At 39.2% G+C, this 26,764-nt stretch overlaps 1 protein-coding gene and 1 long non-coding RNA gene across 4 annotated transcripts in view; one reads left to right on the forward strand and one right to left on the reverse strand.

Annotated features, from left to right (window-relative positions):
• The window catches only part of ADCY2 (adenylate cyclase 2), a 426,625-nt gene that overhangs the window by 307,060 nt on the left and 92,801 nt on the right, over positions 1-26,764 (forward strand). For both annotated transcript variants that reach the window (XR_012413577.1, XM_005556577.5), the window contains exons 10-14: positions 974-1,150; positions 4,651-4,694; positions 8,944-9,024; positions 14,568-14,637; positions 17,494-17,591. Coding sequence is in view for 1 of the 2 variants with exons in the window: in XM_005556577.5 (XP_005556634.2) it covers positions 974-1,150; positions 4,651-4,694; positions 8,944-9,024; positions 14,568-14,637; positions 17,494-17,591 (470 nt within the window). In the remaining variant the exon portion in view is untranslated. The remainder of the gene's footprint in view (positions 1-973; positions 1,151-4,650; positions 4,695-8,943; positions 9,025-14,567; positions 14,638-17,493; positions 17,592-26,764) is intronic.
• Positions 1-26,764, reverse strand: part of LOC102129602 (uncharacterized) — a 42,713-nt gene that overhangs the window by 1,977 nt on the left and 13,972 nt on the right. The window lies entirely within an intron of this gene.

The following is a 26,764-nucleotide window of genomic DNA, read 5'->3' on the forward strand; positions in this document are numbered from 1 at the left end:
TGAACATATACAAAAAAAGAGAAGAAATATTTGAAAGAGTAACACATAAATATTACATAGACATGCTTGGGAGATGTCTGTATGCACAAGCATATTTACCTTCCATAACATAAAAGCATCTATTGCCTGGAAGATGACCCACCCCATACAAACAGTGAGAAACTCTCTCCTATTTCATTCACACCACATTTAGGCCAGATCAAGGGGCTTAGAGTTCTCATTTCTTTTAACCCTTCTCAGATTCCTGCCAAATGGGTATTATCACTATTTACAGATTGAGAATCTGAAGCTTTCGGGGTTATGTAACTCTTCCCAAATTTCACAGCTGGTAAATGGTGCAAATATCAGCAAGAAAGACCTCTGAAACATGAAAACCAATATCATAAAATCAACAAGACCAACTTTATGGACATTTACTTATGGTAGCATCTGGGAAGCCCCAGTTTCACCTTTGAAGACAAACTTTCAACTAGCTTGATGATCGATCTGGAGATAGATGTGTGGCAAGCAGCAGGGACTGGGAGATGATGGGGGAGGTGCTCAAAAAATACATGTACAAAGAACATTATGCTCAGGTAAAGAACACCAAAACACGATGTTTGGGGCTATTTAGCATTAGAAACAGCTACAGTTATCACTTTAGAAAAACACAACCATCAAGGAAAAGCTAAACAGATCAGCACATTCTGTTTTAAGAATTTACTTAATAAAAAATGTCCATTAACATGTCATTATTTTTTTCTAAGTCTCAATTACATGTATGTTTTGCTAGCTTAAAAAAAAAAGAAAAAAAAATCCCTCAACTCAAATAGTGTGTTCCCCAGTAACACTGAAGGAATAAGGACAGAAAGCACAGAGGGTGAATGGAGGTCTGTCAGGAGGAATATGACCCTGGTCCAATGAGTTTGATGCCGAAAGGATCATGTGTGGCCCTGTGCTGGGCCGGGTGTGATGCTTTGTTTCTCACCCCAAGGGAGAACGACGGAGCCCCCAGCATCTCTTCAGACCTCGCCACACCCTCGACGGAGCCAAAATGAGGGCCTCGGTCCGCATGACCCGGTACTTGGAGTCCTGGGGGGCGGCCAAGCCCTTTGCACACCTACATCACAGGGACAGCATGACCACAGAGAACGGCAAGATCAGCACCATGGTATGCCCTCCCCTGCCTCCAATGCCTGAGCCCTGGGGGCAAGCTAACTTCCCAAAACCAAAGGCTGGGCATCTCCTGCCAAAATAACTCCTATCTGCAAGAAACAAACTTACCACCTTCTCCTTCTTAGAGAGGCCCTTATAAACAGCCATCAGGGTACAAGTGAGCTCCATGCTGACGTTGCTAAGGGTTCCACCCTAGCGTGATTTTTTGCATTATAGCTTCATAGACAGTGTTATTTACAACTGATAGTAGCAATTAAATACAACTATTTTTTAATTGAGGGGTTTTTAAAGAAAAACTTATATCATGAAGTAGAAAGCCTTGAGGTTCTTCATGAAAACACAAAGGCATGATGCCCTTAGAGTTTGAGTAGTATCATCAAGCCCGTTTCTTCACCGCACAAATGTCCAGGCTGTGTTGGCAGCAGTGGACACTGTCTTGTTATGGTTCCATGTTTCCCTCCAACTTCCAGCATATGAGAAAGCACTGAAGCTCCTTACACCAGGGACATCTGCGATAAGATGGCTGCAATGGAGATGGAAAATAGAAAGGCCCATAGGAGGAGAGAAAAGGAATACAACCAAGCACTTAGTATAATCCCCATGGTATTTTTAGATTTTAAAACTATCTGGGGGTAAAATTTCGTGGATAATGCTACTAACTGTGCTAAGGATGCAGTTACGATTTTTTAAAATATAATATTACGTAATTCTTATTGTCTGATGAGAAGGAACATGCCAGTTGTCAGGTGAAAGTGGAGTTTTTCAGTCGCCCTGGGCCCCTACCCGTCCCAAGGTCTCAAAGTGACACTCCCACACCCAACAGGCAGGGCCTCAGCATTCATGTTTTGGCTCAGTTGTATTTCTTCTCCCAACTTCTCTTCATCTTTTTTCAACTCAAAAGTAAATGGGACTATCAGACGGAAGACCATGACCCATCAGACAATCAGTAAGACTGCACAAGTCCTAGCATTTGCATTTTAATAGCCAAAGAGGGACCATAGATAGAAAAACAAATAAATGAACAAGATCACGTGAGGTGCTGATGAAGGTCATGGGAAAGATGAAATTGAGTGATGGCATCCAGAGTAAATGGAATGGCCACTGTGGTAGGTCAACTGAGGGAGTTTCAGAGGGCAAAATGAGTGAATGGGAAGAGGAGGTGGCAGAAGAACAAAGTCAGTGGCCCAAAGATGAAAGTCAGTGTGGTGTCCCCTGGAGACAGAGAGGAAGCTGCTGTGGCTGGAGTATCATGAACAATGAGCAAAGGGAGGTCGCGGGGTGAGATGCACAATGGTAAAAGTTTATATGGCATTCTATGTGCAATTGGAAGTCATGGAGAATCTTAAGCAAGAGAGGATCATGATATAATTTAGGCTTTGGAATAATGGAACAAGAGTGCAGGGGTACCTGGTAAGAATGATATCCCCTTATGCTAAGAGTTTGGCACCACTGCTAAATGAGAAGCAAATTCAGGGGCTAATATGAAAGTAGAGCCAACAAGACTTGGTGATGGATTGGGTATCCGTGAACATTAGGAACAGAGATGAATCCAAACTTTTTGGCCCCACAACTGGAACAATGATGATGCCATTAATTGAGATGACAAATACAAGGGGGAAACCAGGTTATTTAAGATGGAAATTTAAGATTTTCTGCTGGACATCTTCTAATCCATAGTTAAGTGCAGCGAGGATGTAGATGGTTGGATCTGCAAGTCTAAAACTCACAGGACAGGTCCAAGATGGAGGCATGAATGTGAACATCATCAGGTTGTAGATGATATTTGAAGCCATGGGACTGGATAAAATCATCAAGAAGAGAACAATCCAAGGAGGAAGGCCTGGGACAACTGGGGCCTTCCAGCATTTAGATATGTTAGAGAAACAGCATCCTAGGACTCCAGTGTCCAACCAGTGAAAGCCAGTGTTTCTGTCACTCATGAAAAACAATGATTTGGATAAGTTAGCCTCAGTCTTGCTAGTTAGTGCTATGTTGGATAACTACATTTCCCATCAGGATTTATTGTACACCAGCAATTGGTTTGTTGGTTGGTTGGTTTTTAAGGAATAAGAATCATATATAAATACCTAGATACGATTTCCCGTGCTGTTTTTCATGTGTTCCTGTGGGGAAAAGGCTTACTTTCCCAGGTATATTGTTGTTGTTGTTGATTTCTTGTCAGCCTTTATTGTCTTAAGACTTAAGAGTGACTATCTCTTTTATTATCTGAGCGTAGGACCCAGGAATGGTTTCAATCTGACTTTAATCTGGTGTTATGTGTTGATGAAGATGCCTTCTTCAAGATACAGCTACAACTGTTGAGTGTCTCAGCTTCAGAAAGTTGTTTATAAAAATTAAAGGACGTCTTGAACGAACTCTATTTTCTTAACCATCTGGTCCCACCTGTTGCAGGTTCAAAGCCAGGCTTGGATTGCCTTAGCAGCAGTCTAGCATATTTTAAGACAGTCCCAAGTTTTTGGTGATGCATTAAGCCCAAACCACTTTGACTTAACTGTGTGTCTCATTCACTTTCAGAAAGACCCTGTTGGAGTTTTCACTTATAAATCCCAGGGTCAAACAATTGACATTGCAGAAAGTGATTCCTTTATCTAATCCCCTATGCAGAACTCCATTCACTCTGGATTCAACATTGATAGAGCTCTTGAATAATACATTACTTTACTGTATGGAATGAAACTTGGAGCTCAATTACTTTTTGAAAAACGTCTTTCCTTTCTGTAGGCTAAATCCATATCCTAATATAACCTTGGAAATCAAAGCAGCAAACCAAAGTTTCTTTGGAGCAGTTTTGTTCCAACTTTCAGTTTCATTCCTACTATAAATGTGGAAAGGCGATCTTTCCTTGAAAGCCTATTATTGAATATTTGGCAATGGCTTTTCCACTGATAAATTCTGACTATTTCTCTTCCATTTCTCTTTCGGGAACTACCAGCACCCCTTTGCTGATTTATTCTTTTTGTCCGATGGTTTGTGATTTCACATACTTAACCAATGGTACTGTTTCTTAACACCCCAGTTCAGTGATGAGGATGACTACAGATTTTTGTTCTTTCTACAGCATTTTCTAATATTTGTCTGATACCAAAGTCCATTTTCACATGGTTATAGGTTACTGATGGTAACTCTGATATCAGTCCCCTGCCGTTTGAAATCAGATGTGATAATATCTGAAACAGCGGCCTGCCGTTTGAAATCAGATGTGATAATAGCAGGCTATAAATCTTAAAACTCCAGACCATAATCCTGATGCTTCTAGCATCCAGAGTTTAGAGATTACACCAACATTCCAAAGATAAACTGAGTTTACACCTTGATTTAGGATTAAGCTCTTTTTCTCCACATGAGTAATTAATTATTTGTTAGCTAAATGTTACTGTCCATGATAAAAGAGGAAATATGTTTCACCTCATTATCATTGCAACATTCTTCTTGAAACATGTTTTTGACAATTAATAACCTTTTTTCTCAATATAGGATGTACCCATGGGTCAGCATAATTTTCAAAATCGCACCTTAAGGTATGGTATCTCTTTGACTATCTGATTTTTTAAAGCTTATTGCTCTTTATTCATTTCTGAGAGTAATTATCATCAATTATGGTCATTTCAAAGGCTACTTCTGAAAGAGCAGCTCCCCTTGAAAAGCCCTATTAAATTGCTTTCAGCTTCTAAAAATAGAATCATTGGGGTCTTATTGTTAGAATTGAGAGAGGGAGAAGGAAAACACCACCTGGTACTCATTTTAGAATGTTAAACTGTTTTCCTAAAGTGACTCTTCTTAATGTTAATGTGTGGTAAAAAAAAATAATAATAATGAATTGTCTTAAAATGGGTATGTTGCTTAAAATTGCATTTTTCTGCCTATAATCCCAGCACTTTGGGAGGCCGAGGCGGGTGGATCACTTGAGATCAGGAATTTGAGACCAGCCTGGCCAACATAGCAAAACCATGTCTCTACTAAAAATGCAAAAAATTAGCCGGGTGTGGTGGCATATGCCTGTAATCCCAGCTACTCAGGAAGCTAAGGCATGAGAATCGCTTGAACGCAGGAGGTGGAGGTTACAGTGAGCCAAGATCAGGCCACTGCACTCTAGCCTGGTCGACAGAGTGAAACTGTCTCAAAAAAAAAAAGAAAAGAAAAGAAAAGAAAAAAATTACACTTTTCTGTTGAATTCTAAAGGTAAAAGCAAGATAAATCCGGTCTGTCTATAGTGAAATAAAGGGTTACCCACTCTGCTCAAAAAAAGAGAAAAGCTTCCCACAAATGTCTCCACGCGCGCTGTTGCAGCCACTGTAAAATCCCATGCACTAACTCCTTTTTTTCCCCATGTTCCTCTATCTTTCGGGCTCGGAGTTTCACTTTAATATTGGTTTGGGATTTAATCAAATCAATATTAGGACATTCAGATAACCGGTGTAAGATGTAGTTCCAAATGCTAAGCCAGGCTTTCTTTCTCCCCGGAGAGGTCAGTTTATTGGAGCTATTGATAGTTTTACAGAAACTAAGGGAAAATATGAGATCTGATCTGTTTTCTGTAGAAAAGGAATTGTATCCAAGTAAAAATGAAACATAGGTTGTAACCTGCTGACACAAGGCAACAGGGCACATTAGCCCAGGATCCTTCTCAGTGACTGTTGGGATGAGCTGTAATTTGGACTTTGTGCAAAATTTGACATTTTAACCTTGAGATATAACATTCACAGTCTTTATGTTATGAGGATAAGTTGGTTCTTGAGCTTTTGAAGCATTATATGTAAGTCGCATATGCTGTAATAAAGAGAACTTAAGCTAATTTGAGGCATATTGGAGAGTCCATAAGACACCTGGAGAAAACAGCACAGTGCCTCTGGTCAATAAGATGCTGGCACATCTATGAGCAACTGACCACAAAAATGTCATGGACTTCCTTTCGCTTTATATTCACAGTCTCTTCTGTTATCTGTTTCTCCCTCCCAGCAATCCTGCTTTAAGCATCTATTTATAGAAGTTACAATGGGTCATGTGTCATGGAACCCCAGTATTACGTTAGGCAGTGTCACCCGGGATGAGCGCTGTCTGGAAGACAATGATAAGAAGCTGTCGTTATTATTTGCACTAGGCTATAGAAACTCTAATTTGGTCTCTGCAGCATTACTACAAGGCAGAATCTGTTGCTGTTATCATTTTAGAAGGGAAGAAACTGAGGCACAGAGGGATGGGAGAATGCCAGAGTCATATGGCTGGTGGAGATGAAGCCAGTATTTGTGCCCGGGCTCTGTGACTCCAGAGCATGTGTTCCTAACTGCTCTTCAGGCTTGCCTGCTTTACTAAAGGCCTCTTCCACATTTATCCCATTTGTCTCTGTAGTCGTTGATCTTTGGTGGCCTCAAAGCCTCCTGGAGAAAATCCCAGTTCTGAGTCAGACTTATCCAGGCTGCCCGGACACTTCTGGCCTTTGTAACGTGGACTGCCTCATGATACCTGTCTGAGCCTCCAGTCTGTCCCATGCACTCCTGTCACATGTCCCTTCCCGTGCCTACTTAGACCTAACAGCCCAGGCAAGGGTCTGGGGAAGGAGCCAGGGAGACAGAATGGAGATGTGCTGGACACAGGGGTTGGGGTCCTAGAGCAGAGTGAAGGCCAATGGTGGAGCCCAGGGGAAGGTGCCAGGATGGGAAAATGAGAGATGCTGGACGTCAGCGGGAGAGAGTCCTGGAGGCAAATCAAGACTCCTGGTGGGGAGATCATCAGCCCCAGGGGACCTTATCTCCATGGCAGAGGTCACAAGACTGCAGAGATAAGAAAAGTGTCTGTATGTCAAGAATTATTGTCTGGATAATTAGCGAATTCAAATAATGCAGAAAGCATGCATTTATTGGCTACTTTGTGTGTCATATTTACAGCGTTGAGCTCTCTACAGGCATCATCTAAGCAAATCCTAAAACAGGTTAACAAAGGCAATACCACTGTTAGCACTGGACAAATATCAAAGAATTACATTTTCCTGTAAGCCTCAACATTCTTACACTGCTCCTTCTTAGACTTTGCAGAAGAGAAAACCATCAAATTGAAGTCAAGAAACTCAAGTCTAGATGTGGGACTGATAAACATTCAATGAAGGGTTTAAGGTCCTGCAGGTCTCAACTATAAATGAAAATATGCAAGCCATACTAGTTGCTTGGTAAAGGGTTCCTTGCTTTTTTTTTTAAAGGAAAATAAAAATTAATTTGCCTTCTTCAAACAACTTGGAATTTGATATACTAAAACCTCTTAATTCAGTTGGCTCAATATCTGTGGATGGATCACTTAATATCATTCATTTTATTTTTTTAACCAAGACTGCTCTCAGCCTGTTTGAAGAAGACAAGGCCTGAAGACACAAATCCACAAACATAGGATGATGGAATTGGAAAACTCATCCATTTCATTAATGATAATTCTGTGAGATTTAATTACAGATAAATGTGATTTTGCATATTTAATGCTATTCTTATCTATATGTAGAGGCAATTCTGAACTCAGGAAAGTGTGATTTTTATTTTAGATTTGATGGTCTATTCATTTGTAATCTAATCAGCCATAACACACAGAATTCATGCCTCAACCAAGATACAGGCATAGCCCTGTTCAGGCTAGCAGGCTGTGCTTTTTTAATCTTTGCAGTGGATATTTAACTTCTAAGAATAGGTACTATTTTGGTTTCCTCCTGACATCATTCTTATGCAAATTGTCAAATTAACCTTGGAGGGCTCTTACTATTTGGCACAATTTATTCAGAAAATATCTTATATTATGGCTAAAGGTTATTTGTTTCTGAAACTAAGTGAGATGGTCTGCAAACAAAAGTGGAGCTTTCTGTGAATAGTGCTTTCAAAACTGAGGAGCATTTAACATACCTGAAATAAGACTGTAGTTCTGAAAATTTTTGAGAGTTGACCAAGGAAAACATGAAAAAGGAATGACTATTTCGTCAACCAAGCCACATTTTTACAGGGGAATTTCTAGAACCAATGTATTCTTTCATAAAATAAAGTTTATGAAGGCAGCAAGTCAAAAGCTAATACATCTCTTAGGAGAGAAAGTTACTTTATCTCAGACACCAACTATATGTCTTTCAGTGTTGCCTTGTAAATGCCTAGTAAATTTTACTGTGAGTGAATAAGGAAACATCTTTACTATTCCAAAAACTTCAGTTATTCACTCAATCCAAAGAGTGGCTGGATGTTAATAGAGAAGGGCCTGCTCATACACTGTTGTTTCTTTTTCTACTTGATTGACAGAATTAAACAGAGCTTTTGACATCATTGAAAAATAGGCTTACCGACACAGAAAGACAAATTTGGCATGTTCTCACTCTTATGTGGGAGCCAAAGAAGTTGATCTTATGGAGGTAGAGAGTAGAATGATAGATACCAGAGACTGGGAAAGGTGTGTGGGTGGGAGATGGGTGGGTAAAGAGAGATTGGTCAGTGGGCCCAAACTTTAGTTGGATAAAAGGAATAAGTTCTAATGTTTGATAGCAGAGTAGGGTGACTATAGTTAGCAACAATGTACTGTGTAATTCAAAGTAGTCAGAAGAGAGAATTTGAAATGTTCCCAACACATAGAAATGATAAATACTCAGGATGATGGATTCCCCAAATACCCTGATTGATCATTGCACATGCATGCAACACAATATCATCTGTACCTCATAAGGATGTAAAATATTACGTATCTCTAATAAATAGGCTTAATATTTATTTTACTAATAATATCCTTACCCGTAATATTTCCTTTTTCATATAGAACCAAGTCACAAAAGAAAAGATTTGAAGAAGAATTGAATGAAAGGATGATTCAAGCAATTGATGGGATTAATGCACAAAAGTGAGTACTTTTTTCTCTTAAATTATCATTCATCTTCTATTATGTTCCAAATGAATTTTATCATAGTCTCTGCAATAGTTGCCGTGACAAAGCCAAGTTTCTGAGACCATTGATTCATTTCACTTCAGTTGTCCCTCAGAAAAGTTTTGTTAAAAGTATTTCTTTCATTTTTTAAAAAATATTTAATTCCTGCCTAGAAAATATTCCCAAGTCGATTGCTGATAAACAACCTGAGGTGTAATTGGAGAGAGGAAAATTACAGCACAATGTGTTCAGCAAGTAATAGTTGTAAAAGATAGATTCTATATGGGAAAATCTTCAAATGTTAGCATGTGATACTATCCATCCAAAATGCATCTGTTCTTATTACAAAATTAATGTTGAGATGCCTGTGTTCTAAATCCTAGAAGAGAATTAGCATTGGTGAGCAATGAGAGGAAGACCGATTTTAGGGGACACAAAATGTCATTTAGCCTCTGAGGCCAAGAATTGCTGTTATGGTTTTAAATTGCTGTTATGGTCCAGAGTTGTGGGAGGGAAACGATTTAAAGAAGGTGATGGCCTTCTCAGCCTCGACAGAATGATGGCGCTCATCAACCTTCGTATTCTCCGTGGGTGCGTGTGTCATAACTGAACCCACGGAGAGCAGAAGGCACACGGCTCAGTATGGTGCCTGGCACACGTCAGACATTCCATTCCTTTTTGTTGAGTTGAACTGTAGTGAAAACATCAGGAGGTCCAAATGAAAAGCCTTTACAGAAAAGCTTCCATCCTTATGGAGACCTATTTAATTTTTATCATGAAAGCTGACTCTTGAAAAGTGTAAATGATTTTCACCTAGAGTTCTTTGTCTCTAAAATTAAGTTACAGGGTCTCAAATAGTGCATGGCTTTGCAAAATGCATGCCTGTTTGAGATTGTTCCTTGTAGGTATTTATTATAGAATATTTACAGGGCTTATGAGAGAATCGCATCAGTTTGTTATGTGTGTCTGTGGTGGGTGTGTGCCTTTGTGTGTGAGTGTGAGCCCATATTTTCTAAGCAATAAAGCATCTCGGTCAGGCAAGAGTTGCCATTTGGATGTGCTGGAATACTGAATTATCACCCGTCTAGATCCCCTTCCTGTGCCACAAGTAGGCAAAGTCTTCTTCCTGTCCCAGAGTACCCAAGGCCCACCTGCAGCACCAGGGCCAATGCTCTGCTTTGCCTGGCGCTAGGGTCAGTGTGAAAAACAACCTCGCCTCTGCCTGAAACCATCACACACTGAGAAATAAATAACTTCCTGCAATGTAACAGCAGCTAAAACCTAGGGAGGCACCTGATTTCATAAAACGTAAGTAGAAGGATGCATTCATTCAAGCAGAGGAAATAGCAGCTGACACCGTGTGACTCTCCAGAATAAGACACAAGATCAGAAGAAAGAGGGAATCTTGTTCTTTGAGAAAAGTTAGCAAATAATAATAATAATAATAATAATAACGTTAGTATTTTAAAAACTAATTCCTAAAGTCAACCTCAGCATGTGTTCACGTAGGTGAAAACCTACCTTTTAAAATTATTTTTGTATGCACCGTTTAGAACGTTCCTACCACACAAATCATCAGAGAGTGCCGCCACTGGCATTGCTTTATTGTTGATAAGTTGCCTTTAAATTATGTGTTTGCTTTGTGTCATTTAGTATTCAAATACATGTTTAGTTAACACCTTATGTTTTAACGTGGTTTTATTCCAAAGTAATGCTTAGTGCTGATGTAACTGCTTATGTTGTAATTTTCCCGACATGTTTCAGAAATCAAATAGAGAAAAGTGTGCTGTACTCAAAAAATAAAAGGGAAGTTTTTCAAATGGAAGCTCTTATGCATGTATTTTTAATTAACCTCAGTTACACTTTGTTATGCCTTACTCATTAACTCCTCTTGTTCTTTGATATGAAGTTCTTCTGATCTTTGGATTTTCACTTGAGGACTCAACTGGAGCTCCGGGCTTGATGTACCATTCAGTAGTTTCCTGCTATTGCCATAAAACAGTGATTCCTGTGCAGATTTTTGCTTATTCATTCACTGATGTATTGAACACGCATTTGTTAAAATGCTGACTGATGTCACCATCTGCTCAGCCTTTCCCCAGTGTGTGCCATGGTGGTGGGGAACTCTCTGGTGTCTTGTCTTAGAAAGACTCCAAAGACACTCATCCTATCAGATCAGGACCGTACTCTTATGACCTCATTTAACCTTCATTTCATTCTTAGAGGCTCCATCTCAAAATACAGGCACACTGGGAGTTAGGGCTTCAAAGATGAACTTTGGTGGGGGACACAAGCTCGCGGTGCATAACAATAAGAAAGCAGTCTTCTCATTTAGTATCTCCTTTGTGGCAAAGACTTGCATTCACATATTTCTGAATAATTCTTGGTGCAGGTGTGGGTATACCCATGCCCCTCTAGTCAGCATAGTATTCGGAATTTCCTTTATTTTCCTTAACCCTTTGACAAAAGAAAAAAAAAAAAAACCTTAGTATAAATAAATAGAGAATCACTTATTGCGATAACTCAGGATGGGGTTGACTTTCTTCATGCCATAGACCACTGGGGTCAGGAAAAATGTCAGGAGGCCCTAAATCAAGCACACACAAATTCCCTCTCTCTTCTCTCCTCTCCTCTCCCCTCCACTGCTCTTCTCTTTCTCTGTAGTTCCAATCCCCTGCAAGTAATAGTTGACCTAATTGGCACACACAAATCTATTCCCTTCCAAATATCCAAATCACATTTATAAATCTCTTTGTTTTCTACACATCAAAATATTCCCAAGTCCATTGCTGATAAATAATCTGAGGTGTCATTGGAGAGAGAAAAATTACAGCACGATGTGTTCAGCAAGTCACATTTGTAAAAGATAGAGTCTATATGGGAAAATCTTCACATTTTAGCATGTGATACTATCCATCCAAAATGCATCTGTTCTTATTACAAAATTGATGTTGAGATACCTGTGTTCTAAATCAGTAGTGGGAGTGGAGGCCACCTCAGAAGATTCACAGAGGTGATTAAGTGTGTAGGAAGCATATGCGCTTCTTAATTCTGAAGACAAAGTGAGAATTAGGCCCATCCATCATTGCTGCAAGGGAGAAGCCACAGGCCAGACCCAGCGTGCTATGGCAAAAGGAGGCGAGTGTGTTCACTGGTGAGGACTCAGTCATGTCCCCAAGCATGGATCTAGTGCTGGGGCTCACGAAGCACCACATGGGTTCTGGGGACTTAAGGCAAGCAAGCCTGATCCCGAGCCCTTGCCATCCACCTGCAGGTCACAGGCCATGGAAACCTAGACTGGGTGCATGCTGGCATGACTAGTAAAGGAGGTGCTGGTTTTATTTTCACTTCCTAAATTTCACTCTTGCTCCCAAGCTGACATTTTCCAGGAGCATTTATAAACTATATTTTTTTCTCAGTAAAGGAAATACTGTTTTTAGTAAGTTACCTGCATATATTATTCATAGTCTGATAAAGACACAGTTCTGAAAGTGAGTATGGTTAAAATTTATCTTAATTTGTATTTTCTGGTCCTTTTAATGTCAACCAATCTTTGATTCCTCCGTCTAGTCTTGTGAAACAGAATAATAATTCTGCCGCTGGTATGGTAATAAGAAATACCATAAAAGTTTATTTCCCTACAGCTTATACCCTTGAATCAAAGAACTATGCAGCCATAAAAAAGAATGAGATCGGCCAGGTGTGGTGGCTCATGCCTGTAATTCCTGCATTTTGAAAGGCCGAGGCAGGTAGATCACCTGAGGTTGGGAGCTCAAGACCAGCCTGACCAACATGGAGAAACCCTGTCTCTACTAAGAAAAACAAAAATTAGCTGGGCTTGCTGGCATGCACCTCTAATCCCAGCTACTTGGCAGGCTAAGAGAGGAGAATCGCTTGTACCCATGAGGCAGAGGTTGCAGTGAGCTGAGATCATGCCATTGCACTCCAGCCTGGGCAACAAGAGTGAAACTCCATCTCAAAACAAACAAACAAAATCATATCCTTTGCAAGAACATGGCTGGAGCTGGAGGCCATTATCCTTAGCAAACACAGGAATAGAAAACCAAATGTTCTCACTTGTAAGTGGGATGAGAGATGAGAACACATGGACACATAGAGGGGAACAACATATGCTGGGGCCTGTCAGAGGGTGGAGGGAAGGAGGAGGGAGAAGATCAGGAAAAATAACTAATGGGTACTAGGCTTAATACCTGGGTGATGAAATAATCTGTACAACAAACTCCCATGACACAAATTTTACCTATGTAACAAACCTGCACTAAATAAAAGATTTTTAAAAGAGATATTTTTATTGTTCTCACTTTTAATGGCTGTCAGTCTAGAATACATTACTGACTTCCCTGCCCCAGTCGAAAGTGCCCTGTGGATGGTTCCTGGGATGTTCAAGCTAATCTTGGTGTGTGCCTGGCAGTGAGAGTCTTCCAAACTACTTGCTTCAAACAGGTGTTTAAAAGTCAAACAGTGTGGTACAGTGCATACTTCCATATAATTTTTATTTATTTGTCAACAACTGAGCGATGCATAGTACTTATGCATGCGTTTTTATGTTTGCGTCAATCTATCCTGAACAGATTGCTTATTATACTAGTATTTTTATCAATTTTTAAAAAACTCTAGACAGGCGCGGTGGCTCACGCCTGTAATCCCAGCACTTTGGGAGACTGAGGCAGGTGGATCACGAAGTTGGGAGTTCATGACCAGCCTGGTCAACATGGTGAAACCCCATCTCTACTAAAAATACAAAAATTATCCAGGCGTGGTGGCAGGCACCTATAGTCCCCAGCTACTCAGGAGGCTGAGGCAGGAGAATTACTTGAACCTGGGAGGCAGAAGTTGCAATGAGCCAAGATCACATCACTACGCTCCAGCCTGGGCGACAGAGTGAGACTCGATCTCAACAAAGAAAAGAAAAGAAAACTTTATTCAAGCATGACTTTTTCTTTCTAGAAATGAAAAAAGTGACGATGAAAGTATGTTTGCTAAGTCTGAAAGAAGCAAAACCTTCTCACCCAGATCTTACAAGCACTCTGATGGTTTGGATGCTCTGATCTGTTGCCCTCTAGAAGCTGGAAAAAAAAAAAAATGGTGCTTCTCTAGGAATTAGATCCTTAAGGAGGTGAAACCACTGGATGATTTCAGAAAAACATGGGGAAATCACATTATTGATGTCTTTACTCCTTTAGATGAACTTATCTCCCTTGTTATTTAATTCAGATCCCTTGAGTTTCAGTTGATTTGACAGCTGGTTTATAATATAGAATTTTCCAAGGAGGACAGTGTATGATTAGGAATATTATATTTTCAGATCCTGTTAACATTATCCAGATTCCATATCCAGTTAGTTGGCATTATATGTTGTTGTTTTTTTTTTAAAAAAAAAAACATTGTTCGGAATGATACACGATAAAGAAAGAAGAGTGCAAGTCATTTTAACAAATAGTTCCAGATGTTTGATTGGAGATTCAGTTTTATGATGTGTTGGTCCTTTCTATTTCTAGGCAATGGCTCAAGTCTGAAGACATTCAGAGAATCTCACTGCTTTTCTATAACAAAGTACTAGAAAAAGAGGTAAGCTTTTCTCTTCTTCAAAATCACCAATTGGGTTTTCTGAAATCTGAATTTCTTCATGAAATTGTGCTCATGTTTTTCATATGTGACATTTAAGCTGCCTCTCACTATATTCAAACTCTTTCTGGCTTTTCTGGTGATTCTTTCGTGCATATATTGCTTTATTGTATTTCTTGTTACTAAGTTTCTATCTTTGGTCAGTCACCATTCTCAACCCTCTCCATAGTAAATGGTATCTGCAATGTGTGTGAAATATCCCAATTAAATGAAAGATGTGAGAGATAATATCTGCTCTTCTCAATGTGAAATTCTCTCAGAAAAGTCTTTAAAAAACAGAATTCTTCTTGATAAATCTACAATGTCTTTACACAAATTATTTTAATATTTTGACCAAAATGTGAGTTTTACATTCAATGCTTTCTCAGGGTAATTAGAACTTTTAAGCGTTATTGTATCTAAGTGTTTTCATATTATGGCTCTTAAAGTGAGAGCTATTTCAGGCACAAATAAGTAAGCAGACATTTAGATTTTACATGTCAAGCTATATATGGGTTTGCTAAAATGAATTCAGTTGATTGTTGCAGAGAGGACAACCATTCTTCTAGCTCAACTTTATTTTATTTGCCTTTTGATTTTGTCGATCTAGAGAAGGAACCAGATTTAGAAGTAATTTGCATCATTCAACTATATATTTACAGGCATAGTTTGAACAAAAGTTACATTAATGGTAGCATTTGCAGCTCTGGTATTAAAATTATGTTGATAGGCACGGTGGCTCATGCCTGTAATCCCAGCACTTTGGGAGGCCAAGGCAGGCAGATCACGAGGTCAGGAGATCTAGACCATCCTGGCTAACATGGTGAAACCCAGTCTCTACTAAAAATATAAAAAAATTAGCCAGGCATGGTGGCGGACGCCTGTAGTCCTAGCTACTCGGGAGGCTGAGGCAGGAGAATGGCAAGAACCTGGGAGGCGGAGCTTGCAGTGAGCCAGGATCGCGCCACTGCGCTCCAACCTAGAAGAGTGAGACTCCATCTCAAAAATAATAATAATAATAAACTATGTTGATAAAATTTAGTGCATTATTTTATGAATATCAAATAGAAATATTAAATATGATAATTCCTTCCAAAATCTATGGACACACCAAAAGTTTTTTTTATGTTGGTTGTCAAGAGGATGTATTGTCTACTACTAAGTAGAGGACTCTGACCATTGAATGCAGACAGTTTACCAAATTGATGCTTGTTATAATGTGCTATTATTGACCATCTTATCCTTAATAACTTGAGCAAATATTAATGGCTACTTATTGCTTAGCTGTTACATTATTTCTTTCCTGATAGAAGTCCATTTCTTTGTTAATACCACAAAGAAATTCCCACTCATATCTCTGCACAAAGGCCTGAAGAAGTTAGAAGATAAGGATTTAATTGAGGGCATAGAATGTAATCACATTTCAGCAATTATGCTAATATAGCTTCTTCAGGAGCATGGAAATTATGTTGGCTACTAAGTCACAAAATATACCCCCCAAAATTCTAGTAAACAGAAAGTGATCATTTAAAAATCCAGCTTTTGCACACATTCCCCATGTATACATATTTGTGGATGCCGACTTTAAAGCAAATTTTAGAGAGCAGCAAGACTTAAGCTCAGTTTTTGTCCTTCTATCCCCAGCTTGCCCTTCAGGGGATCAGGTAGGGCAAAAGGCTGCAAGAGCTAAGAGAAGAGAAATATCTGGAGACCCATCAGAGATCCTTCATGCAGCACTAAAACAGGGAGGCTAAAATGCAAGAAATACATATGTGTCCCTATAACTTGGGAGAGTTTATGCAAATGTAGCCAATGCAACCTGACAGTATTTTCAGGAGGTTTCAAAGGCATTGGCACAAAATTTTATTTCCTTTAATTTTACCATACAACCTTTCGTAAGGCAGTTGAGCCTCAAGGTTGAGAGTATGAGTTCAGAGCCTGGTGAAGGTCCTGGTTTCCCATGCACTGTATCTCCCTGATTGTAGTCAATTGTTCCAGTCCACAGTTTCTTCATCCAAAAAATAGGGGCTGTTGTGTGGATTGAATGATTATCACAGGGAAAGCAGGGAATGCAGGACACCATGCTGAATGCAGCAGGGGTCATCATCAGCATCATAAGTATAGCCCTCTCTGGCATTTTTATCCTGCCTAAGTCAAGCAGGGTCAGCCCCAGGTAAGCAGCTAACGCTGATCAGCTTATTCATGGCATGGGGAACCATGTGGGCTCCTGCTGAATGCACTGGACAAGAGGAAGGAAGAGGAGCCCATTGGCCAGACTCAGAACAAGCCAACTAAGAACCAAGTCGGCAAACCTTTTGGTCTTGTAACTTTACCCATCACCTCTCCATGGCATTAAGACAAATAATAAAATAAAATACTAAAATAAAGGAATATGACTTGCATTTCCTCAGTAGTATTGAAAAGTAAAATAGTATATGAGAAGTCATTCCCTTTCCCTCAATACTCATAGACAACAGACCCTCATGGGACCCAGGGCACAGGCGCGATTCACAGTTCACTCACTCAACCTTCTGGTCAGGTACCTCTCTCCTTACTAGAGAGATTCAGTTGCTTATAGATGGCTTTGAAAACAGTTCCACTCATAAACTGTGGTCCTTGGAAGTCGCTCCTTCACAGTTCTTATGGGGGAAGAAAACACTCACTGCTGAGATGAATAGGCTTTCTCCTTCCCTCGCGTTGGCGTCAATCTACACAATTACTGAGTGTGGTGCATGCTCTGGGTACAACTAGGCTGCTGGTCACTGTGTACAACTCTTCTCTTGGAGAACCGTCACTCACAGGTTCCTTTCTCCCCTTCAGTACCGGGCCACGGCACTGCCAGCATTCAAGTATTACGTGACTTGTGCCTGTCTCATATTCTTCTGTATCTTCATTGTGCAGATTCTCGTGCTGCCAAAGTAAGTACTTCTGGTTTCCATTGGGATTCTCACCTGGGTTGCCTTTCCACTGGAGCCCAGTTATATTTAAAGGTGTGAAAGGATGCTAATGTGTAGACAGAGGGGTGATTTAACATGTCGTGGTGAAGGGAGAGTAACCCAGGACGTCGGAGGTTAAGTGGCCCCCATGTGTCTTCCTGAGCATAATGTTGGATTTTCCAAGTGGACATGTTGATTCAAACTTTTAGGGATTTAAAAAAAAAATAATTTAACCTTCTTGTTTTGATGTTGGTATTACTCTGATGCACAGTCTAGGAAATGTAGCTCAATAAACTTTACCCACAAAGAGCGCAGTCCCCAGATGTGGTTTCTAATAAACAAATGGCATTATATTATATTGAAAGGGCATGGCCTTTCACTATAAGACACACTTTGCCCGCCCATCCATTTTGTCCAAGTTCTGTGCGTTACACGGCCCTCTCTTTGAAATCCACTCCACAGCCGTCTTTGATTGTTACAAGTCAAGGTTCAGCCGACCTCTCCCAGGAGAGACGTGGGTGCAAATGGGAGAATCGGAGCAAACCACATTTCATGCTTTGAGGTGAATTCCTTCTGGCTCCACTTACTGGTGAAAAACCAATCACTTTAGGATCCCTAGGTCATCTTTCTCTTGCACCTTCTTAATTTGTTCAAGACCAATCAGGTGACTTTCTTCAAGAAAGCTAATTCTCATTTTACAATCTAAAGAAAATTCTTGTCCTTCTTTTAATAACTGGGGATATAGAAAGAAATTTCTTTCTATATCCTTCTGATCATATATATTTTTTTTCCTTCTGATCATATATTTTTTTCTTTCTTAACCTATTTTGTTAAGGTCAAAGCAACCATTTTCAATCTAGTAGAATTCAGTTGTGTGCTTGCATTTAACTCTCATGGTGCAGCCAGCCTTTGTGGGCAACTCAAGCGGCTTAGATTGAGTAGTGTTTTGTCAAAGAAGTTGTCTGTTTCTCCGCCTCTGTACTTCAAAGGATTTTCTTCTGGGCACTGAGCCAAATAGCCAAAAACCACTTTTGGGGTGCAAGTGGTTTTTGATTACGTGGATGCATTGTAGAGTGGTGAAAGTTTTGTTCATGTGTGTCCAGTTCCTTAGCAATGTGCTCCCTTATGGAAGGGGTTTCCAGTAGACTTCCGCTCTCCCCATGAATTGGAAGTGTAATACATGGGCAAAAGGAGCCCTTCTTCAGGACTTACAAAATCTTCAGTGAAATGTCCCAATGTGAACATATCAGTTTTCCATTCAAACAAATGTTAACAAATTAAGCTCCTTAGTGTCAGGCCTGTTATCATGGTACTGGAGAGAAACAGCCATCCCAGTACACACTGGCTTATAGACTGATAGAGCAGAAAAGCATTTTGAAAGCTAGATAGGTGGAATAAATATTACCCAGGGAAGGGGTCCTCACTGTTACTCTTACATAGATAGATTCATTAATTTTTCTACATCTTCCTATTGGATGAGTATTTCTGTATTCTCTGCATTATAAGTAATACAGGATCTGTCACCTACTGGGAGGACTGGGGGCAATTTAGAAGATGCCTCCAAAGAAGGCAATAAGACTTCCAGGAACCAGGGAAAACGTTTCGTGGGATTTCACTTTTAAGAAACACATCTCTGTCATGTCTTTGCTGGCTTGGCTTTGGTTTTCCTTGTCTCTCTTCTGTGGTATTGCATCTTTATGAGGACCCATGGACGTTCATTCTCTCAAGCTTCATCACCCATTATTTTTGTGGGTGCACGCAGGTTGCATTCGCTCTAAGGAAAACCCACAGCCTCATCTAATGGAGCCCCCAGACCTGCACTTGCTGTAACAGCCTCAGGCTTCTTGTTCTGTGACTTCTTCGTGTTTCTTTCGTATTAATATCTCCTTTTTTTTCTTTTTCTTTAGAAACAATCTTCCTAGAAAATATTTCAAAGATACAAAAAACTACAGAGTGTGATATAATAAACACACACGGGTCCATAATCCAGACTTTTGCAAATGTTTACCTTGTGTCCTCTTTACTGTAGACCCAATTTTCCACCCTCTTGACTGTTATTATTTGGGTATGCTTCCTTTAAACAATACATGTTTTTATTTTGGTTTTATTTATTCAATTTGATATCTTTCTTCATGTTAATTTCTTCTATATTTATTTTGTCATCTGTATTTTGATTTTATAATTGGTGTGAGTGGACCCACTTCTACCATTTTATTTTGTGTTTTATTTACCTTGCTTTTCTTTGGTCCTTTATTCTCTTTTTTCTGATTTCTAATGGATTGATCAAGTTCTTTTATTCCTTTTATTAATGGTAAATTAAAAGCAACTTTATTAGAAAGTAAAGAAATAAAAGAATGGCTACTCCATAGGCAGAGAGGCCTGTTTATTCTTTTATTTCTTTTACTGGTTAGGAAGTCTATGTATTTTTTTCATTAAAGATTACTATTAAAGTTTAGAGAATATACATCATTTATATTTTTCTTTTAATGATTATCATTAAAATTTCAATATGTATTATTTATGTTAAAGAATAAAAATATATAATTATTGTTTATAATATGTATTTTATATTTACATGTTTTTAATATTATATATTTTTTGTCAATATCTTTTGGGATAGAAGTGGTTTTTGTTACATGGATGAATTGTAGAGTGGTGAAGTCTGAGATTTCAGTGCATTCATCACCCAAGTAGTATACACTGTACATAATACGTAGTTGTCTATCCCTCACTCCTCCTATCCTTCTCCCTTTGGAGTCTTCATAATCCATTGTATCATGCTGTGTGCCTTTACGTACCCATAGCTTAACTACCATTTATAAGTGAGAACATACAGTATTTGGTTTTCCATTCCTGAGTCATTTCACTTAGAATAATGGCTTCCAGTTCCAACTAAGTTGCTGCAAAAGATATTATTCTTTTTATTTTTGTGGCAGAGTAATTTTCCATCGTGTATGTACACTACATTTCATTTATCCATTCATTGGTTGATGAATGCTTGCGTTGGTTCCATGTCTTGGCAATTGTGAATTGAATTTTAACATTTATGCTTAATGAAATACATTCTAAACTTATTCATAATCTCTCTTCAATATAATTATTTCCTAGGATTTTTAGCTCTGACTGTAATTATAGTCAATGTGTATTTAAATCTGCCACATTCTTTACCAATTAATTTGCTCATCAATGCTTTTTAAAAATTATTGGTTTCTTCAAATTCATTTATTTATTTTTTGGTGATGTCTATGAGTTGTTAGGGTTTTTGGAGAGGGGATTTATGAGTAACAATAGCTGCCTTTTTTAGTTATATTAAAATTTCTGTATCTACCTTATTTCACAGTTCTTGAATAATAGTTTAACTGGGCATAAAATTATAGGTTAACTTTTATTTTCCCTCAGACTTATGATGACATTACTCTGTGGCATTACAGCTTCTATTTTGGTTAATGAAGTATTTCTGTCAGTCTCATTACATTCCTTTCTAGGGAGTATGTCTTTCCTCTCTGAGTGCTTTTAGGTATCTTTTTGGCTTAGGGGTGTGGTGACGGTGTTTTCACCGTATTGTTTCCATAAGTGTTTTTGTTTTCATCTACCTAAGTGACTAGGTGTGATTTTTTGATCTGAAGACACATATCTTTGCTCAGTTCTGCAAAATTCTCTGCCTCTGTCTCTTACATATTGCTGTTGATTGTCTTGATTGTCTATTCTTTCTTCTGGAGTTCTTGTAACTGCATATTTTGTTCTCATCCTGGGCTCCAGGTATTGTCATATTTCCTCCCAGTTTCCACTTTTTTATTTCTTTGGGCTGCATTCTGATAAATTCTTCACCCAACATTGAGATTATAATATTTGTGATTTTTTTTCATGTCTAAGAAGTCTATGTTGTTCTTAAAACCTAACCTTTTTGTATATATAATTTTATATTTTGCCTATGGAGTTTTGTTTCGTTTTCCTTTACTTGCAGATACATACATACATACATACATACATATATATATATTTTTTTTTTGAGATGGAGTGTTGCTCTGTCACCCAAGCTAGAGTGTAGTGGCACAATCTCGGCTCACTGCAACCTCCTCCTCCTGGGTTCAAGCAGTTCTCCTGTCTCAGCCTCCCAAGTACCTCAGATTACAGGCCCCCAACACCATGCCCAGCTGATTTTTGTATTTTTAGTAGAGACGGGGTTTCACCATATTTGTCAGGCTGGTCTCGAACTCCTCACCTCAAGGATCTGCCTACCTTGGCCTCCCAAAGTGCTGGGATTACAGGCGTGAGCCACCACGCCTGGTCTATTGCAGATTGTAAACATGTTATATGGAAAGATCACTTATTTTATTTCTTTTTCTTTATTATTTTGAGACAGAGTTCTGCTCTGTCACCCAGGCTGAAGTGTGGTGGCACCATCTTGGCTCACTGCAACCTCTGCCTCCTGGGTTCAAGCAGTTCTCCTGCCTCAGCCTCCCGAGTAGCTGGGATTACAGGCACCTGCCACTGAGCCGGGCTAATTTTTGTATTTTTAGTAGAGATGGAGTTTCACCATGTTGGCCAGGCTGGTCTCAAACTTCTAGCCTCAAGCAATCCGCCTGCCTTGGCCTCCCAAAGTGTTGGGATTACAGGTGTGAATCACTGCGCCTGGCGGAAATATCACTTATTTTACTGTGTTCCTTAGGATTGATCAATATGTGATTCTGCCATTTAAGTCTGTCCTTGTATTGTCTGTAATTTTGTGTATATATTTATCAACAGCAAGGATTTGGGTCCATGGTAGTCTTGTATGTTCTGAGTTGTAACGGCATCACTATGGGATAGATTTCAGTGTATCTTTGCCAGGTATCTCTGGGATTCACCAATTCAAGTCACAATATTTTATTAAATCCTTAGACTAAGGTTCCTGCACTAAGGAGGTCATGTGAATTTGGGTCAACACCTACTGGCATGGAGCAAGATTGGTGATCCCAATTTTTGAAACTGACCTTTTCTTCATGGCCCCAGTCAGATGGTTATCTTCCCTAAAAATTACCAGACTGGTGGAGAGTTTTTCTGTTTCTTGTTTCTTGGTGGGACAGCCCTTCAGGGCCCCTGCCTTTATTCAAGAGCTCAGTTCTAATTTCATGTTAATCAAATGCCTGAGAGCATCACCTTCCTTGGGTAGACATCAGTCTTACACCAAGAACAGGTATTAGCCCCTGGTTTCTCCTGGGCCTTTAGCATCAGCCCCTCTCAGCGATCTGCATTTGAATACCTTCTGTGTACTAGGAATCTCTCTTTCTTGCCTATTATCTCATCTATTTAAAGAAACCATTTTGTTGTATTTTATGAAGCATTTTTGCTAGAATAATGGTGCTTCTCACTTCTGCTGACCTGTCTTTACTTATTTTCTTAACTCGTTAATTATACTTTTGCTTTGTTTCATTTGTTTAGCTTTTTTTTGGTGGTAAATTGCCTCGTGTTTTTGGAAAAGGGAAAGAAATAAATGAGTGAGTAAATGAATGAATGAATAACTAATAATGGAGAAATTTGTTACCTGGAAAGGACCAGTAAAGGGAGGTGTTTCGCTGAAGGGGAGCCCAACATCGTCCTTATTCAGCCTATAATCGTTCAATCTGGCTGTAGTCTCAGAATTTGAATAGATAAAATTAAATTATTGGTTGACTCCTCTTTTTGGAGTTGCTCTCTCACTCTGTCTGCCCTGTAGTATAACTTTATCAAAAATGTGAGCTACCTTCGAAGACCAAAAGTGATCAAGCATGAATTGCTTTTTCTGTTTTTAAGTAGTTTCATTCATATTATCTGCCAAACTAAATGGATTATGTTTACCGGTCATGAGGACAGTTGTTAAAACAAGGATGAATTTTTTTTTTCTAGCACAATTTAAGTAAATAACATGTGTTTCATTAGCCCAAGAAAAATTAAGAATAATGATGTTTTACTTAAGAGATATTAATAAACCAAATTATAATGTTAAGTATCTTAGAATTATTATTTCTGCTTAGATCTCTAATATCAGTTTCATTACTTATTTCAATACTCAATACTAGAGGTGGTAAAATGCGTTCAAATCCTGGCATAGGTTGTACAGAATGATATAGACAAGTCTTACTGCTGGATTAGATATAAGGAGTATGAGAAAATAAGTTTTGCAGGGGTTTTAATTTTGTTTAATTTTGTCCTGAACAGTTGGAAAAACTGTTGCCATTTACAAAGAGAGAATCCTGGGGCAGGCACAGGTTGGGGAGGGAGAGCAAACTCAAGGGCTCCGTTCTGGACATGAGATACATGTGCCTGCTACACATCAGGTGCTGGGGTTTCACACAGAAGGGAGTATGTGACCTACAGAATTTATAGAACCTCCCGTGAAACCCTCTGTAGCTGCTATAGATTCTATAGAGCTGGGTGGAGATACAATCTGAAAAACCTGCACCCATGGATTATTTAAATCCAAGAGATGGGATGAGCTCCCCCAAGTAGAGGGTATAGGAAGAGATGACTCTGCACTTTCTGGGGAATACAGTGTGTCTGAAAATTCAGATCTTCAGCCCTTACCATTGCTGTAAAGGTAGAACTCTTCTTACTTGGCCAAAGATCATCTCTTTTTTCTTTCCTACATCTCAGAACCTTCAAGTGTCCAGAACATCTCAAAGCTAAAGTCCTCTCATCAGAGAAAGGCTACTGTAATGGTAATGAATATTTAAATTCCATTTCCTCCTTTCAACTTTTGATTCTTTCTTTCTTCTTTTCTTTTTTACTGAATTCCCTTTCATTTTGAAGTTCTATCTTTTAAAAAGGAAGAATTTTTATTTCATGCTAACTTATAATTAAAAGAAAAGTTTGCTTCCTTTGGTTCTTATCATCCTGACTGAATCCCACACAACAGATGTGAGTGGAGAGCTGATGAGAGGCTTGCTTTAGGGAAGAAGTAAGGGAAGTGAAGTCAACCAGGAGAGAGGCCGTGAAAGTCATGACATTCGATAGAATGCCAAAGACATCATTATTTACCCAGAGAGATGGCTTGTAATTAATACATTTCGTAGGCTTTTTGAGTGGAATGTGTGTCTCCACTGGGCTTCTCTCATCAATAAATGTGTTTCTCACCCCTGTCAGGCCACCTTTAAGCAATTCATTGACTGGGGAAAAAAAGCAGAAAGGAAAGAGGACCTTGTCCAGAATCAGCCTCTTCCGTATTCCGTAAGAATGCGCTTGAGTAAAGCACCAAAGTCAAAAATGAACACTAAACGTAATTTTTCTTGCCTCATGACAGGGAAGACTCAAGTTTGCTTTTCAGTACATACGTAATAAGTTATGTTTCAGGGTTAAAAAGAAGCAGTTTTGCAACTGGGATGTGAATTAAAATTGATTAAGTTACACCAACATCTTTGTATACTTAATGGACCTGAACATGCTTTTGACAGAACAGGCAGGATAAATGGTTATAATTAAGAGCGTTTGACCAACCATTACTTTGTCTCACAGTATTTGTTGTTCCCTGGTGTCTTAGTCCTTTGGACTTCTCTAACAAAGGACCACAGACTGTGCAGCTTAGGAGCAATCGGAATTTAGAAGCCATGGTTCCAGAAGCCAAAGTCTGACATCAGGGTGCCAGCATGGGTGGGTTCGGGTGAGGGCTGTCTTTCAGATTGCAGGCTACTGTCTTCTTGTATCCTCACATGGAAGAAAGAAATAGCTAGTTCTGCAGCCAATTCTCAAAAGGGCACTAATGCCATTCATGAGGTCTCCACCTTCATGACCCAGTCACCTCCCAAAGGCCCCATTTCCCTAATGCCATCACATTGGGGGTTAGGAATTCAACAGATAGATTTTGGGGGGCAGAAGCATTAAGCCCATAAGAACTCAGATGGAAGAGAGGTCCATCTGAACATAAATGCCAGTATGCCATAGACTAGAATACTGAACAGCCTGAAGTTGAGCATATTGGTGAGAGTTTGAGCCACCCCAAGTCTGAATCTCAGGTTGTCACATACTATTCTATATGCAAGACCATATCACCTACAAATGAAGATCGTTTTACTTCTTCTTTTACAATCTGATGCCTTTTATATTATTTTCCTGCCCAATTTCCCTGGTTAAAACCTCCAGTACAAAGTTAAATAGAAGTAGCCACAGCACACATCCTTTCTTATTCAATCTCAGGAGAAAAGCATTCAGCCTTTCACCACTAAGTATGATGTTAGTTGTGAGTTTCTCATGGTGACCTTTTATCAAGATAAGGAAATTCCATTTTAGTAATAGTTTGTTGAGTGTTTTCATTGTGAAATAGTGTTGGATTTTGTCAAATCCATTTTCTGCAGCTATTGAGATGATAATGTATTTTTTTCTTCTATTCTATTAATGTGATCTATTGATAGGTTGACTGATATTCAGATATTAAAGCAACCTTACATTTCTTGGGTAAACTCCACTTGGTATTGATATGTAAACCTTTTTACTCGTGGCTGGAGTCAATTAACTAATATTTTGTTAAGGAGTTTTGTATCCATATTCATAACAGATACTGATTTCTACTTTTTTGTGATGTCTTTGGTATTAGTATCAGGGTGATACTGGTCTCGGAATGAGTTAAGACCTGTTCCCTTCCCTTCCATTTGATGGAAGAGTTTGTAAAAAAATGGATATTACTTCTTCTTTCAAAGTTTTGGGCCAGGAATGGTAGCTCACACCTGTAATCCCAGCACTTTGAGAGGCAGAGGCAGGTACATTGCTTGAGCTCAAGAGTTTGAGATCAGCCTGGACAACATGGCAACACCCCTGGGCAAAGGGGCAAAACCCCATCTCTACCAAAAATACAAAAATTGGCCAGGCATGATAGCACAGACCTGTTGGTCCCAGCTACTTGGTAGCTGAGGCAGGAGGATGGCTGCAGCCCGGGAAGTAGAGGCTGCAGTGAGCTGTGACTGCACCACTGCACTCCAGCTTGGGTGACAGAGCAAGACTCTGTCTCAAAAAAATTTAAAAATTAAATGAAAGTTTGGGAAAATTTACCAGTGAGGCCATCTGCACGTGAATTTTTCTTTGTAAGTAGATTTTTTTTAATTACCAAGTTAATCTCTTTACTTTTTATACGTAAGCCTATTTATATTTTTCATTTCTTCTTTAGTCAGTTTTGTGTGTCACAACATACTTTTAAGAATGATTATCCC

Source organism: Macaca fascicularis, chromosome 6 (genome assembly GCF_037993035.2).
Source record: "Macaca fascicularis isolate 582-1 chromosome 6, T2T-MFA8v1.1".
NCBI classification, from domain to species: Eukaryota; Metazoa; Chordata; class Mammalia; order Primates; family Cercopithecidae; genus Macaca; species Macaca fascicularis.